The sequence below is a fragment of the Fundulus heteroclitus genome, unplaced genomic scaffold (assembly GCF_011125445.2).
Source record: "Fundulus heteroclitus isolate FHET01 unplaced genomic scaffold, MU-UCD_Fhet_4.1 scaffold_47, whole genome shotgun sequence".
In the NCBI taxonomy this organism is placed as follows: domain Eukaryota; kingdom Metazoa; phylum Chordata; class Actinopteri; order Cyprinodontiformes; family Fundulidae; genus Fundulus; species Fundulus heteroclitus.
In genome coordinates this window covers 1,321,388-1,337,994 of record NW_023396890.1, presented here as the reverse complement: position 1 = coordinate 1,337,994, position 16,607 = coordinate 1,321,388, and the positions used below count along the sequence as shown (strand labels likewise).

Sequence of the window (16,607 nt, the reverse complement as noted above, 5' to 3'; positions counted from 1 at the left end):
ATTTTGTTTTGAAGTTATTGTTTTAGAAATATGAAAGGCTTGGCTGGAGAGGTTTTATGAAAGTGCTAATTTTTTTATTGCCTTGTTTGCATAGTCAAACTTGAGGAACGTAATGAAACCACCTAATTTATCCCTTTAGTTATAAATAAATGTCATTGCTCTGCTGCCACCAGCATTTCCTGTGCTCCTCGGTGCAGCCTGGGCCTTCTAACACGTTAATGTAGATCCAAGCTTTTACATTTCTGTGTTTTATTGAGGCTTTGGTATGGTAAGAACCAGAGATACCAGCACTGACATGTTCATGCATAACTATGTTTATTAATGTAACATTACTGTAGAAACTGGTGAGAAGTGCTCCAGCAGCAGCTCCTTTACCACTTAAAGGGATTCTTAAACCATTTTATCTTTGTGAGAAGACAAAGACATGAATCTTTAAGTTCAGTGAGCAGCTAAGTTAGCTAAATAGATGCTAAGCTGTTGCTGTAATCGCAGGTGAAGCTCTGGATGCCTCGCTCCTCCTGTCCAGTATCAGAGGTTTTTCTCACTGTTGGTTTCTTGAACTGTTTCAGGTGACGAGACGCGGCAGAGGGTCAAGTTCACCGACGAGCGAGTCTGCAAAAGTCATCTCCTCAACTGCTGCCCCCATGACATCCTGTCTGGAACTGTGAGTGAACCTAAACCATCAGCGCACTGATTCCATGTGGCAACAAACACACATTTTCACATCTGTGGGAAGACAAACGAAAAGGAAGAATGATTTTAAAAAACTATTTTTAAAAAAATAATCTGAAAAGTGTGGAGTGTTTTTTCACTCAGGGTTCTGCATGTACCGTATTATCCGGACTATACGGCACGTTTAAAATCCTTATCTTCTCAAAAACCGATTGTGCGGCTTGTATATGATTATCATTATCTCTTAGAAGTTTTGTAATAAAAAAGAGCAACACGACGGTTGTATGAAAATAAACAGACATCCCTGTTTGTAACTTTAAAAACTCATATGCATGATCTTAAAATTCACTCTGTGTCATAAATCGAACAAAATGTAGAATTTCATTACCGTATTTTCCAGATAAGGCGTGCTGAAGATACTTAAATCTTCTCAAAAATTGACGGTGTGTCTTATCTATGATCACCGTTGAGCTTACTGACTGATTCTATGTGGTACAATGAGTTAAATATCTGTTAAAATGTGTAAATACGACTTTGGTTAGCAATGAAGCCGCTCCTCTCAATGGTAATAGGAACATTACGGTACACTGTGTCACTACCTGAGGACCCCTGAGCTGTCTACCAGACTGCCTGACTGTAATGTCTAAACTAGAAGTGCATTCATGTAAGGCAGCCTGGAGTACGCGCTAGCAACAATAAACCTAGTAAGTTAATTCAATATAAAAGTTTATTTTGGCCTTATGTTAGAAACAGGCCAGTGTAGTCCAGCTACTCTGTCCTCCTGACAGAGACGATAGAGAGCTGTGGACGTGGAGGAGAGATATTACAGACTAGGGGAGAATATTTAGTGCGCCTTATGGTCCAGAAACTACGGCATTTCTTTCACATTTAGCTGCCATAACGGCTGTAATCTTCCAGTCTAAGTCTCTACCAGCTTTTCACATCCGTTTAGAAACGGCTCAGTCAGAAGGAAAATAGACAGAACCTTAATTCTCAGTTCATTCCACCTGTTCTGGGTTAGAGTTGATCTGGACTTTGACTAGGCCAATCTAACCCAATCGTTTGCTTTGGTCTAAACCAGAGGTTCCCCAAAATGAACCGTGCCAGAAACGAAATATATAATCTTTTGTATTTTATCAATTAAATATAGTGAAATAATTATGAATTTACTATTAATCATGTTCAGTCATTTAAATTTCATTATTTGATAGTACATTTATGTCATGATATATTTATTTAATTTAGTCCCTTTTGGCCCCCCATACTTGAAGGGTTGCATAATGAGAGAGTTACTCAGTGTTTAATGGCCAGAAACAGAACAGCTGCAGTTACTCTGATGAAATTATGCACAAGTTGAGTCTATGTAGGGAAACCTGAAGGATATTAGTATTAATAGAGGCATAATGTTAAAGGTGCTGGAAACAAATAAAATGGTGTTCAGTTAAGCAGCCTTTGTTCAGTGATTGGGGTCCTGACCACCAGCCTTATTTTTACGTGTAAAATTCTTCGTACGTCTAGTTTGTCGTGATGAGTTACTTTCTATTTACTGCATATCAATAAAATGTTTTTGGTTTTCCTGGATGGAAAAATGGGGAATTAAACTGAATCTGAATGGAAACTTTGAACCTTTGGCACAAATTCAGGCACATAAAGCAGTTTAGATCTGAAATGCGTTGACTGACGTGTGTTTTTGTGACAGCGCATGGACCTGGGCGAATGCACAAAGATCCACGACCTGGCGCTGCGGGCAGACTACGAGATCGCCTCCAAGGAGAGAGATCTTTTCTTTGAGCTCGATGTAAGTTTAGATTAGATTAACTTTATTGTCTCAAAGGAAATTTGATGTCCTTCAGGAAATGCCCGGCTTGTTGCTTTTCAACACGCCCCCTGCTGAGGGAGCCTCTGGCCTTTAATTAGCAGAAAACTCGTCTTTCTGTTGAATGGCGCTTATTTTTCCTCCTGCAGGCCGTGGATCACTTGGAGGCGTTCATCGGCGACTGCGACCGGCGGACAGAACTGGCCAAGAAGCGCCTGGCTGAGACCCAGGAAGAGATCAGCGCCGAGGTGGCGGCGAAGGTGAGTCTGACGTCGGACGCAGCGCCGGTCGCTCCTCTGTCCGGGCGCCGGGTCTAAACTGTACGGCTGCACGCAGGCGGAGAAGGTGCACGAGCTGAACGAGGAGATCGGGAAGCTGCTGGCCAAGGCGGAGCAGCTGGGAGCCGAGGGCAACGTGGACGAGGCTCAGAAGGTTCTGCAGGAGGTGGAGAAAGTGCGCACCAGGAAAAAGGATGCCGAGGTGAGTCAGACGAGGCCGCTGGCGTTGGTTCTCCGTTACGGGTCGGCGCTGACGGCGTTTTCCTCCTCTGGTCGTCCGGCAGGAAGAATACAGGAACTCCATGCCGGCCTCCAGCTTCCAGCAGCAGAAGCTGCGCGTCTGCGAGGTTTGCTCCGCCTACCTGGGTCTCCACGACAACGACCGCCGCTTGGCCGACCACTTTGGCGGGAAGCTTCACCTGGGCTTCATCCAGATCAGAGAGAAACTGGACCAACTAAAGGTACGGCCGCGGTTCTCTGCCGCTTCTCACTGAGCTGTGAGTACGAAGCGGACGTGTTGGCTGACGCAGATGTTTGGTCTGTGACAGAAAACTGTGGTTGAGAAGCAAGAGAAGAGGAACCAGGAGCGCCTAAAGAGGAGAGAGGAGAGGGAAAAGGAGGAGAGGATGCGAAGAAGGTGAATGCAAGCGTTCGATTGTTGGTGTTTTATGTTGTGGGGCGTAAAGTCTGACGTGATTTTATCTGTTTCTCAGGACCAGGTCACGCAGCAGAGAGCATAAAAGGTAAACCTACATCCTTCCCACCGTTTCTCCTTTAGGGTCCAGCTTTTTTTTTAAGCAGCGTTCCTCCTTGGTGTCTCTCCCAGGTCCCGTTCACGTGAGCGCAGGAGGAGGCGCTCAGGCTCCTCGTCACGAGACCGGCGCCGCTCCCGCTCGCGCTCCAGGGAGAGGAAGAGGCGGCACCGCAGCAGATCCCGCTCCCGCAGCCGAGGCCACCGTCACAGCCACGAGCAGAGCTCCAGACACAAGTAGGCAGAGAGCAGCTCCACATTATTAAACCACATTATTAAACCACATTATTAAACCACATTATTAAACTACATTATTAAACCACCAGATTACCGACACTAAACACCGTAACCGCTTTCTTCTCTGTGACGTTAGCCCAGACCCAAGGTTTTCAGTTTATTAAATAACGAGACTTTCCATTCTTTAAATACCCTGTTTTTCGGACTATAACTCATACTGGACTATATGCATTTATTTAGACATTTATTTCACACAATCCAAGACTAAAAACTGACATTTAATCTGGTGAACCAACACAGCTGCATCTACAACCGGCTGAATAACCTGGAACAGACCTGGGAGGATAAATAAAGTAAATTAGCAGCTTCACCAGCAGGTTTTGTCCAGCGCAGTTCAGCATACCGACCCGTTAACGGTCCGTAACGCTGAAAGTTTTCAAAATTACGCATAAATCAGACAGTGAACATAGCGGTGCTACATGCTAAGCTAACAGTACAACAGGATGTGTCAGAGTGACATAAACTCAGTGATTCAGTGACTAAAACACCCAGAAAACAGAGCAGTAAGCTAGCGCTAGCTGCTGTTAGCTTCACAGACGGCCCGATAACAGGTTCTGTCTCCGGTTCCTTAGATCTGCTGCATGAACGCAGACAGAAACAGAGAAACAACACATGTACACGCGTTCAGTCTTTGTTGTTTATAAGTTAATGTTTCAGTAAACTAAGTGCTACAGGAGCAGGATAGTTTTCACGAGCCTAGAGCGCCCTCTGGTGGCTACAGGCGGTAATGTCTACTCCTTGGTTCATGCTGGTTAATATGAATTACCATTTAAATTTGATATAAGTCACATGATCTGTTGGTTCTGTGGGTTCTGCAGCGTTTCCAGGCTGATGTTCTGCTGCGTGTTGCAGGTCATCCAGGGACCGCGAGCACTCGTCCCGGGACCGCTCACGGGACCGGGACAAGAGGGACAGCATGAACGGCAGGTCGGACTCCCGCCGGGGGGAGGACAGGGACGCGGGGGACTTCTGAAGACCGGCCGGCGCCGTCCTCCTGTCCCCCAGCGCCCGGCCCATTTTTACTCAGCGTAGCCGCCTCTCTGCATCGTTTCATCGTTTTCATGTCTTTGCTTTATTCAGTAATGCGGTCCACCTCACCACTAAACCCAGCTCCGGGTTCCTGGTTCTGGATGGGGGGGGGGGGTCTTATTTGATGGCTGTAATCACAACATGCAACTGATTTTACTCTTTTCTGTTATTGTTCTGTTTGTTTTTGATAAAAAGTCTGTAAATACGTGTTAGTCTGAAAAGCCCCATGCTGCCCCGGGTTCTGAGGCGTTCTGTTTGCCGTGTCGTGGTTCCATGCTTGAATGTCCCGATGACTCCAGGTTCTGATTCAGACCCAAACACATTTTAAACTTGTAGTATTGATTCATCTGAACTCTAAAAAAAAAAATATCCAGACTTTTGATTTTATGATCCCTGAAGTAAGAACTTGTGAGTTCGGCCCGTTTTTTTTTTTTTTCTTTTTGTTTTATTTTTTTGTAAAGAATAGTTCTGATTAGTCTGGTGACGACTTTCCTGTTTTTCCCCTCTTCTTTAACTTAACAGTGAAGTTAAACGGTATCTAGTGTTGGCCTGTAAGGGTCCAGCCGTGACACGCTGTGGCGCCGGCGCTGAACCCGTTGGACTGAAGTCCTTTAAGTTCTGGCCCGTTGCTTTATGTCCAGAACCACATGAAAACAGATCTTAACGGATGCACTGCTTCCCAGATGTGTTCAGTCCAGCTTGTTCGGCTGAAGTCTTTCTTTAAAGTCACAATAAATACATAAAAACATTAAATGTTGGGTTTTTTTTTTTGGTTTTTTTTTTTTTGGTTCAGTCCAAATCAGAATCAAGGTTGCTTAAATATTTATTTTGCACAAAACACATAACATCCATAAAACCACAGAATGCTCCTAACGAGCACAACAACGGCTACATCAGGGTGGCGGTGAGTAGAATCCACCCGAGCGTCTTCACGCCGCAGCTCACAACGTGCTGCTCTCCATCTTCAGGTCAACCTTCATCTTCTGCTTCTCCATGACTGCCTCCAGCTCTGTGGCCCTCCTGGCGTCCTGCAGGGAGAACGACCAGCACAGGTGAGTAAGGAGTAACACCGCTGCCCCTCCCTCACCTGTTGCTGCGCTGCAGGTCAGCTGGCTGAAACAAGCCGCCGACATTTTTCATTTTATTACAACAAAAACAATCAATTTGGCCACTTGGAAATGCATCCAGCTGTGAGAGAAGCTGGAAACTAAAGGAGCGGCACTTTGTCTCTCAGGGTAAAATGTGTTTAAACTACAAGAAGCATCAGAGTTTTTACACAGGGTTTAAAAAAAAAATATTAAAATAAATATAAAGAGAATATTTTTGAAAGTATGGGGAAAAGATTGAAATTTTGAGACTTATCAAGAAAAAGATCCAAAAATTTGCTTTAATTTTAAACATCCAGGTTTTACTCGTATTTCAGTAATGTCCTTTATTTCCAGTTCTGTTTAAACTTGTCTGTGTCATTTTAGTTTTTTTTTACTTACCAACAGCAGATAAATGTTTATTGCAGCTTTTTGGCCTCTAGGTTATTTTTTAACTAAAAGGGACTGAAAGTGCTTGAAATTAGTGTATTTGTCCTTGATTATTTGAGCAAATAAGTTTTCTCCCAATGATATTTTGACCCCTAAAATAAGATGATGGAGATGAGTTGTTCCTATTTCAGGTGCAAACAATCTTCTGAATTTGTTGCTCAGATCAAGGACAATTACACTGATTTTAAAGAAAACTTTACATACTTTAAGTAGCTTTTCACTGTGCATCTGCATTTTGGACTTTGACCAGTTTGGCTGCATAAAGAAAGCGTGTTTTTTTTGCACATTTTGTCAAAACGAAGGTTTCAGTGAACACAAACTGATTTAATTAAGTCCTTCAATTATAAGCAATCAAGAATGGATGCATTAAAAGCACGAATCTGAAGTCAGCTATAGCTATGGGTTGTTTCACCGTTTATAGGGAAAAAAGGTAAACCCAACTTGGTTAATATAATCTTATTAAAAACTGGAAGAGCATGAATTGGGAAACTTGTGGCAACCCTGTGCTGAGCTCACTGATCCGGGCTGCTGCTTGTGAAGTTATGGTCAAAAACTTGGATTATTTAACCTGTCATAACAGAAATAAAGGGGGGTTCATCATGATTTCACCAATTAACTTATAAATTTCACATTTCCAAACCAAACATCTAGCTTCTCTAAGACGCTAAATAACTCAGATCATCAGTCTTAGCACGGTGACACTCATGGCAATTAAGGAGGCTAATTAACCCAACGACATTTATTGGACCGAGGGAGGAAGCTGGGTATGCAGAGCCCAGGCTGGGATTTGAACCCAGAACCTTCTTGCTGCAGGGCATCAGCGCTGCACTGTGCAGCCACAAGTAGATCCTAGTTTTAGTTGAAATGGTGCATATAGGGGGAAAGTTTGGCATCTTTACTGGGCGTCAGCCTACAGAGAAATGAGCTGTGCAGATGGACCAGGGCTGACGTCTGACTGGCTGCAGAGCCCCGGGTGGCTGATGAAGCAAAGAGGTGCAGCTTACCTCCAGCTGGGCCTTCTGCACGGTGAGCTGGCTGTAAACCCTCACCCCCTCGTCTGGAAGCACGTCTCGCAGCTCCTCCTTCTTCAGCGAGAAGAGCTGCGCTCCTGTCAGCACGCTCAAGCACTGGACCGTCCTGCCACAGCGACAGCAGAGGTCAGACCCACAGGGGTCACGGGTGGGGGGGGGGAAAGGTGGAGGTGCCTGACATCACTTACGGTTCACTGAAGCCCTTCCCTCGGAGCCACTCGGCCACCTCCTCTGGAGGAGAGTGGTAGTCCAGGGGAGCTGAGGTCTCTGCAGAGCGGTGGATGACCAGAGGCTTGTTGAGGCTGGCCTTGCCGTTGGTCAGCCGCTGCAGCAGCTCGTCGTTCACCAGCATGACTTCAGGACCAGACAAGGGAAAGGGATTTATTAATTAGGAGCTGCAAGAAATCAGGCTGGAGTGCAGCTGGGCGCAAAGCAGTGATGCAAAACAATAAAAGGTTTTATTCTGAAGGAAACTTTAGAATAAAAGGTTTTAAAATTAAATGTACAGAAAATCACAAGCAAAGACTATTCTAACGCGTTCTGTAGCTGCTTCTCTGCGTGACATCCTTGCCCATATATGGTCATAGTGTTTTCAGCATTCCCTTAAAATGTGATCCAAGAATAACCAAGCACTAAAATACGCTTAGACACTTTGTTACATTATTTATTTAACTTTATTTAGTAAAATATAAATTTTTACTAAAACATCCTATCTGGTCTAAAGCAGGGATCACCAAAACGAAGGGCTACCTGTACCGACCTTTGACCTAGAAGAGTCAGAGCTCACCTTTGTGTAAATATGGACATGTTTTAATGCATTTATCATTTTAAATCTTTGTAGGTACAATTATGATTAAAAAGGAAGAGCAACTGAATAAAATAAAGTTTTAGATGCAGCTCACTGGAGGGTTGTGCTATCTTTTGAACAGGCTTGAAGGCCCCACATGTGGTCCTTGGGGGGCCCCGTGTTGGTGACCCCTGAAGTGTAGCACTCAGAACACACCTGTACAGGTGTGCCCTGTCAAAGCAGATGAATCAAAGCATTCGGCTTCTCACCTTTATCTGCGTCGTCTCCGGCCGGCAGATGCTGGGTTGGTGAGCTGCGGTGGCGCTGAGGAGAGTGGGAGGGCGTCTGGAGCAGAGAAGGGGGGCTCGGCGGGACCGGGGTGAGGGATTTGTTGAGAGGAGGCGGGGCTGGAGCCTGCAGCAATGAGGAGGTGAAGGTAAAAAATGATGCAGCGCCCAGGTGAGCTCTCACCTGAGCTCTGAGACAGGTGGTGTGTAGCGCGAGTCTTACACTGGGGGGTTTGCTGGTTACGGGGCTGTCCATGTGATCCATGGGCTCCAGGATGTTGAAGGGGACGAAGCCCACCTGGTTGTACCGATTACGACACTTCCACCATCGCTTGGATGACTCGATCACCTGTTTCCAGACAGAAATGATCAGAAAAAGAAAAAGAAGCTTCGACATGGACCACTTACAGCAGCCTCCCTGCTAAAAGTCTATCATAAACCTTCAGTTAAATCAATGTTTTACTGCAGCAGCGTCATCTCACAACAAACGTTTTTAGGAAAATTCAACCCTTTTATTTCAGTGTATTTATTTCCCGACACTCCTAAAAGCTCCAATAAAATAATTATTACTGAAAACTTTAATCTTGAAGATAACAAGTCATTCATTAATTCCTGCAGTTTAAATATAGCGCTGAGGCTCGTTTTCCTGACGTCCCAAATCTCCAAAGCTCAAAGGACTCCAGCAAACCGTGCACTGCAAATTATTTGTTTTCTTACCAAAAAAAATTTAAAATCTTAGCTTTAGAAGTGTTGGATTAGATAATTTACCTTGATTTAGGAGTTATGTTTCAGCTTTACGCTACAATTTTAAATCAAGACATCTTATCAAGTGAAATAGTCCTGCTGCGTGGACAGATCATTGCACTCTGTTTTAACACCTTTTATCTTGATTTAGCACCTTTCCTCTTGATTTAGCACATTTTTACTTGATTTAGCACCTTTTATTTTGATTTTGCACCTTTTATCTTGATATAGCACATTTTATCTTGATTTAGCACATTTTATATTGATTTAGCACCTTTTATTTTGATTTTGCACCTTTTAGCTTGATATAGCACATTTTATTTTGATTTTGCACCTTTTATCTTGATTTAGCACCTTTTATTTTGATTTTGCACCTTTTATCTTGATTTAGCACATTTTATATTGATTTAGCACCTTTTATCTTGATTTTAGACCCCCTTTTTAGCAGTGTGGCACCCTAGAGGTTGGGAGGTTGGGAGGGGGCGTCATCAAGTCTCCACATCAAGCACTATGGAAAAATACTTCCCCACCGTTACACGACGTAAACATGTAGGTTTAGCTAAACGCTGTCAGGCCCGGATGTCCTCTGGGAGAGTGTCCTGCAGGTTTCAGTGCATTCGGGGTCCAGCCCACTTAAATGGATCAACTCCTCAGAGTCACCGGTCGTAGGTGGGCTGAGGCAGAAACCCGTCAAACAGGACAAAGGCGCCATGGACCCCTAGCAGGGTTTATAAAAGCTGTGCAGGGTGCTGGAACAATTCACCTCGAGAGTCTCTCCCTGCTGCACCGAAAGCTCGCTGCTGTTCCTGGCGATGAACTCGTAGCTGCACAGGTAGAGTCTCTCACCCGGAGGTCCTTCCCTGAAAACAGCACAAAGGTCACATCGGGCTGGGAGCAGCGCTACGATGGTGTCCTTAAAGACGGCTTACTCTTTGTTGATGCTGATCTCTGGAGGAGCAGGCTGCTGCTGCTGGTGCAGCTGCTGCAGGGAAACACGAGAACATGGTTATCAGTGCCTCAAGCTTTTTGTCACATTAAAACACCAAACATTATTTAGTTTGATGGGATTTTATGTGACAGAACAACACAATGTATTAGATAGATGGATGAATGCTTTATTGTTCCCCATGAAGAAATTTGTCTTGGGCATCGTACGCTAAACAAAGCTGCTTCAACAATTAAACACACTACAAACAATAAAAATCATCTGAATAGAAGAAACCAGTGAACGGATTGAGGAGTTAAAGGAAAAGGACGCACAGTTTTCTAAACTTTTGTTACAAATGGAAATGCTGAAAAATAATAAAATAATAAAAAGTGTTTTTGTAGACATAAGATCTTTTTAAACCCAGAGGTCAGAAACCATTACAACACAGAAATTGTACCTGCTGTAGGATTTTTTTTTATTTTTGATATTTTTGTTTTTAGGTTTAATACCTTTCCTTCAATGGCATATTAAAGGTTTTAGTTAAATGACGTCAAAAAGCCCGGAATTTGTAACCTATTGATGCAGAAATTATTTTCTTCCTCAGACTATTAGTGTCATTCTTTGTGGAAATTTTACACCCATATAAAAATAAAAAATCTAACTTAGGTGACATTTTTAAATTACCTTTATATTTTAAAGCTCAATTATTTAGTATTATTGACTAAAAATTTTAAGGCCCACAGTGGAGGATGTGAAGAGCCACGTACGGCTCCAGAGCCGCAGGTTGCAGACCGCTGGTTTAAGGGGTAAAAACAATTTTGGTGATAAATATTTAAAACTGGATCAGAATCAGGATCAAAGTCAGGATCGAGATTAAGTTCAGAATCAGTATCAGAATCAAGATCAGAATCAGGGTCAGAACCAGGATGAGAATCAGAATCCGAACCTGGACCAGGATCAGAATCAGAATCGGGACCAGGGCCAGAATCAAGGTCAGAATCAGAATCAGGATCAGGACCAGAATCAGGATCAGGATCAGAATCAAGGTCAGAATCAAGTTCAGAACCAGGATCAGAATCAGAATCAAGGTCAGAATCAGGGTCAGAATCAGGTTCAGAACCAAGATCAGGGCCAGAATCAGGATCAGAATTAGAATCAGGACCAGGATCAGAATCAGAACCAGGATTAGAATCAGGACCAGAATCAGGATCAGGATCAGAATCAGAATCAAGGTCAGAATCAGGGTCAGAATCAGGTTCAGAACCAAGATCAGGGCCAGAATCAGGATCATAATTAGAATCAGGACCAGGATCAGAATCAGAACCAGGATTAGAATCAGGACCAGAATCAGGATAAGGGCCTGAATCAGGATCAGAATCAGGGTCAGAATCAAGGTCAAGACCAAGGTCAGGGTCAGAATCAGAATCAAGGTCAGAATCAGGATCAGAATCAAGGTCAGAATCAGGGTCAGAACCAGGATCAGGATCAGAACCAGGATCAGAATCAGGTTCAGGTTCAGGTTCAGGATCAGGATCAGAATCAGGATCAGAACCAGGATCAGAACCAGGATCAAAATCAGGTTCAGGATCAGAATCAGGATCAGAATCAGGATCAGAATCAGGACCAGGCCCAGGACCAGAATCAGAATCAGATTCAGGATCAGAATCAGGACCAGGCACTGGTTAGCGGAACAATCATCCATCTCAGCTGTTCCTGATCTAGTCCTCTGTTGTCATGTCCCTCCCTGTGGCGTCCTCTCACGCCCCCATGCTGTGCGCTCTCCTCCCTCCTCACAGTGAAACCAAAGGTGAGCTAAGCCTCACGCAGGCATTCAATACCTCCTGTTTTACTCGGTGGGCCTCATGTTTGTGCTGTGACTCGACCGGATCCTCCCAAACCTGCCCGTCCGCCCTCATGGCTTCTGGCTTCCAGCCATCCAAGAACACGGGGGTGTAGGGAGCGACGGGTCCTCTGAGCTGAGAGCTGGGGGGGGGGGGGGGGGGGAACACAACGTTACTACCCTGCTGTCGGCACCACGGCCCAGGCGTGCTTCAGCAGCTCAGCACCGTCCAGCCTGGCCAAGTTTAATCCACTCATTACTCTTTCACTTTTAGAAACTGTAAATAGAAGAACCTGGAATTGCATCATAAACCAGAAGTGTAAATAAATAGAACATGCAGAGTTAAGGAATTTAACCTGTTCAGGTGACTGAATATAAAACATGTCCCTTTATTTTTAACATGTGAGGCAGAAAAATCCCGAAAATGAAACAGAGATGCTTTAAATACCAACAGAAACCCATCGACTTGCTGTCTGGGGTGAAATAAAGGTCAGATCGGGTTGATTATTCTTATTTTTCACGGCTGACTCAGGTGTGTTGGCACTGACCGATGGAGCGTCCAGTTGGGACCCAGAGACGTCCACAGCTCCTTCTCCTGCTCGTTCAGGGTGGTCTGCAGCAGGGACACCGCCGAGCTGGTCATGGCGGGGCTGGACACCGACGCTCCGAACGTCGGACCCCCGGTCGTCTTTACCATCTGCATCCCACAGACAAACAACGTCAGCGCTCACAAGTCTGCCATTAACATACCTGCGCTAACGAGGAACTGATTAACGAGACTCAATCGATGTTAATTTAATGTCTAACCACAGCCAATCAAAGGGCAGCTAAATCTGGGGTGAATCTTTTTGTAAAGATTGATGTGTTTACATGTTGTCTCTGTGAAATAAATAATTCAGTTCAGTAAAATAACTAAAAGATGGAGGCATTCGGCCCGGTGGGAACGGCCCGGTGTCAACAGTGTCAGCCCGCTGGTTTCCCACAACACCGCAGACCTACGCCATTATTTTCCATTGTTTAGACATGACACACACTTCTAGGTTTTTTCCATCTGTTTATTTTCCAGCGGCTTCGCTAGACGACATCAGGACGTCTTCTCTTGTTTCTGGAAGACGTTTCGCTTCAATGCCCATAAGACGGAGACCCACTTTATGACTTTATTTATAAAATTATAAATAATTAAAGGCGTGTTTCAGTTTTCTGCCTATGCTGGATTTAGACTGAATTATTGTGACTGGGCTGATTTTAAGACTCGGTTGTAATTTCTAACATTTCACAAACATTAAGCGGGTGTAAACTGAGATATAAAGCCTCCCCAGGTAAAGCAGATATGTTTGGCGTCATTAAGGCACCCAGAGCACCGTCCTGCTTCCCTCAAAGGGGAACAAAGGACACTGGTATAAAGTTGATTTCCTTAAATCTTTATTAAAATTTAAGATCCTAAAAAATGTGCGTTTGTTTTAATTATACTGAGAGCTTTACAAACATTTGATTAAAACTGAGTACGTAAATATGTTTCATCTTGTTGCTGCTCGGTCAGCTGAGCTTCTGCTTCTTCTTCACTTTTTACACGTCTGCATGAAAGTTTTAAACAGAGAAGTGGACTTTGACTTGTGACCCGACTTGGTTTTATTAGAGAAGACTTGTGACTCGCTAGTTAAAATAACTTGATGCTCTGATTAAAGCAAAGCATCATTTTCTTCCTCCTGCCCTAAATGTTTCAGAGATAGATCTTTATGACTTGTTAATGACTTCAAATTTAAATCCTAGGACTTGTGACTCGACGTGAGACAAACTTTGAACTTTGTCGTTTATTTAAGGAGTCAGGCTTTATTGGAATATCTTTAATATTTTTTGTCTGTCTAAGCCACATTGTTTAAAGATATTGTTTAAAAAAATACTGCGTTTAGTACACATCTGCTCCAGGTAGGATATCTTCGCTGTGGGTTTTAATAAAATCTGCCTTTACTGAGAGGAGCTGGAGAAAATCCCTCCAGGCTGAATTAATGGAGGAAGCAGAAACATTTCTCCTCCACTGGGATCTCCGGTGCTTCTCTGACTCAGAAAAACAATATTTTATCATCCGTGTGGAGAAAAGACCCGAGAAAATGCCGGTCAGCTGTGTTCTGGTGCGGCCCAGATGGTTCTTCTGCCCAGAAGCTTGCTGACAGCTACTAATTAGTCTAGTTTATATAATGTTACATATTCCACGTATTATTCAGAAAAATCAAACTGTTATGTAACCAATGGTACCTGGGTGAGGAATTGCTGTGATTTATTTCTCGTTAATGAAGCACTCAGAGGAAGCCTTACCAATAAATCAGATTTTCCCGGTTTATTGAACACTGTTTTCTGTCTACATGTGGAATTGGACCAGCTGCAGCAATGAAGGAGCTTTTACGTGTTTATCTACTTCAGGATTAAATGCTTTACATTGTGAGTGAATTACGCGGCAGATATTTTTCACATTATGATGTAAATCCAGCTAGAAGCTCCCAGAGAGGATTCCTGCTGCTTCTACCTGTCGCTCAGGTGAAGGTCCTACTGATGCTCGTTAGAGGAAACCTCGCTGACGTCTAGCTGGGTGAATATTAGCGATTAGCTCACAATCAGCCCATTGTGGACTTCTCCAGAAAGAACTAACCAGTTATGAAGTCGTGGTGCCGCTTGTGCACAAACAACACATTTTTAAAAGTCTTTTTCTTTTGACTCAGTCAGATGGGGTGGGCAGTGATTATATGGAATATAAAAGAAAAAAAAAACGGATTGATTTTAAATAAAAATAGGTACGATTCAAAATATTCAAACTGATTTACATTTTAAGGACTAATATGTGAGAATTGGTCGAACGTTTGCCAATTTTATCAGTTGTTTTCTATTATGTTGGTGTTTTCCTGTCAATATAAACCACAGCGTGTTTAATGGCGAGTTAAAATTTTACTTTCAATACATTTATTCATATTAGATGTATTATAACCTTCCTCAGATCTGTTTGTTGAGCTTTTTGTTGCTCATATTGAGCAATATTACAGTTTCTAAAGTGTTTTTTACTTTAGCTTACGGCTGTTTAAAATATCTTTAAATGTCTTTTTAAATCATTTTTCGTCTCTGATTCTGGAGGATGCATGCTCCCCCACCCCTCCTTCCTGACTTCAGTTGCTGTTTTTTCATTAGAAATAAACTGATATTTCTATCAGTCACGATATTTTTTACATTTTACAGCCTTCTGGTCGCTGCCTCTTTGCTCAGATGCTCATCCCGTCCTGAGTTTCTATAAAAGCTCTGCAGCAGCAGTTTTACGGAGCAGACCTACCATATCCAGCGGTTTGAACACGTGGTGCACGAGCTCCTCTGAGGACGGACTGGCGATGGTTGATTTCAGACGAGCCTGAAATGAAAACCAGAAAAAAAAGGAAGTTTGTTCCAGCAGGAGGTTCATCAGCAGGTAAACGAAGACGAGTCGACTGAGAGACGAACCAGGAGGCAGAAACAGTATTTGAACTTCTGGAAGATATCGATGAATTCCCCTTCTGGTGGTGGACGGGCCTTTTCTGCCAGTAATTCATCTGTTCAGCAAACAAACGGGTTAGTCTAACTCTACATGGCCGGGATTACTTTAATAATAAAAAAAACACCGGTTTGTGTTTTACCTTCAGCACTTTGCTTTTTGCTTTTCTTCTTCTTCTTCTTCCTCTGGTTCAGGACTGTTGTCGCCTCGGCGGTCTGCTGCAGCTTCCCCATGAAGGTCTCGATGTCTTCGAAGCAGTGATTGAGGATACCCTGAGGAGGAAAAAAAAACGTCCTTTAAACAGTTTGACAGGAAAATGCGGCTTTGAAGATGGAAACTGTGACGGCGGGAGCGTACCACTTCTCTCTCTGCCCGCAGGAAAGTGATGTCAGGTCCGCTGTTTGGTCCGTTTGCTGTTAAAAGCAGAATCAGAGGGTCCAGCTCAGTCAGATTTAGATCTTGGTTTCATCATGAAACCAATCTGCCTGCAGACACAACGGGATCTCTTTGCTCCAGAGATCCGTTAGGACCTGAAACATCTGAAGAGCTTCCTGTTTCTTACCTTTTAGCCCAGGATAAGGAGGAGGGTTGACCGGCGGGGGGTTCGGAGCGTAGGGGAAGGGGGGGGATGGTATATCGTAGGAGTCGTACATCTCTTTGCTCTGAGGCCTACGGGAGACAAGCGGACGGCGTTAACTCTGCGGACTCACCTGTGGGTTAAAGGTGCAGTCAGAGCTCTTGTTTATGGTGGCGTTGTCTCCAAAAACGCCCTTCAGCAAAAGCTTAGAGCCAAAAACGACGACTTTCAATGCCAGATCTTTAAATTAGGAGGAACGTTAAAACACATTTGCAGCTACTCAGCCCAAACTCTCTTCAGTGAATATTAAAATGTCTCTGTTATTTAAATCCAGGCCATTTTACGCATTAAAAGCTGAACTATAAGAAGGATAAAGGTCATTTCTGGCTGTAAACCTTAATTAGAGCTTCTTACAATAAGACTGCCACAGATCATTTTGAAAAAGAAATTAAGCCTCCTAAAGTTCACATTAAAAAACACACACAGCATCCTAACTAATAATTTCCCTCCGTCTGAAGGGAACTTTG

The 16,607-nt window shown here is 43.6% G+C and overlaps 2 protein-coding genes across 2 annotated transcripts in view; one reads left to right on the top strand and one right to left on the bottom strand.

The window, feature by feature from the left end:
- Positions 1–569: 569 nt before the first annotated feature.
- On the top strand, positions 570–5,596 carry luc7l (LUC7-like (S. cerevisiae); the record flags this gene model as incomplete). The annotated part of the gene is given in 9 exon segments (XM_036132034.1): positions 570–664; positions 2,372–2,470; positions 2,638–2,748; positions 2,825–2,968; positions 3,051–3,227; positions 3,315–3,403; positions 3,480–3,509; positions 3,593–3,754; positions 4,667–5,596. Coding segments are annotated over 9 exon segments (1,028 nt in total), but the record flags the coding sequence as incomplete, so codon positions are not given.
- A 52-nt stretch (positions 5,597–5,648) lies between these two features.
- The window catches only part of eps8l1b (eps8 like 1b), a 19,775-nt gene continuing 8,816 nt past the window's right edge, over positions 5,649–16,607 (bottom strand). Inside the window, exons 7-20 of the mRNA XM_021316719.2 lie at positions 16,066–16,172; positions 15,861–15,916; positions 15,646–15,775; positions 15,473–15,561; positions 15,309–15,383; positions 12,544–12,692; positions 11,994–12,138; positions 10,157–10,209; positions 9,991–10,087; positions 8,707–8,832; positions 8,466–8,610; positions 7,598–7,763; positions 7,383–7,515; positions 5,649–5,871 (exon numbers count right to left, since the gene is read on the bottom strand). Coding sequence (XP_021172394.2) covers positions 5,785–5,871; positions 7,383–7,515; positions 7,598–7,763; positions 8,466–8,610; positions 8,707–8,832; positions 9,991–10,087; positions 10,157–10,209; positions 11,994–12,138; positions 12,544–12,692; positions 15,309–15,383; positions 15,473–15,561; positions 15,646–15,775; positions 15,861–15,916; positions 16,066–16,172 — 1,558 coding nt within the window. The 3' untranslated portion in view covers positions 5,649–5,784. The remainder of the gene's footprint in view (positions 5,872–7,382; positions 7,516–7,597; positions 7,764–8,465; positions 8,611–8,706; positions 8,833–9,990; positions 10,088–10,156; positions 10,210–11,993; positions 12,139–12,543; positions 12,693–15,308; positions 15,384–15,472; positions 15,562–15,645; positions 15,776–15,860; positions 15,917–16,065; positions 16,173–16,607) is intronic.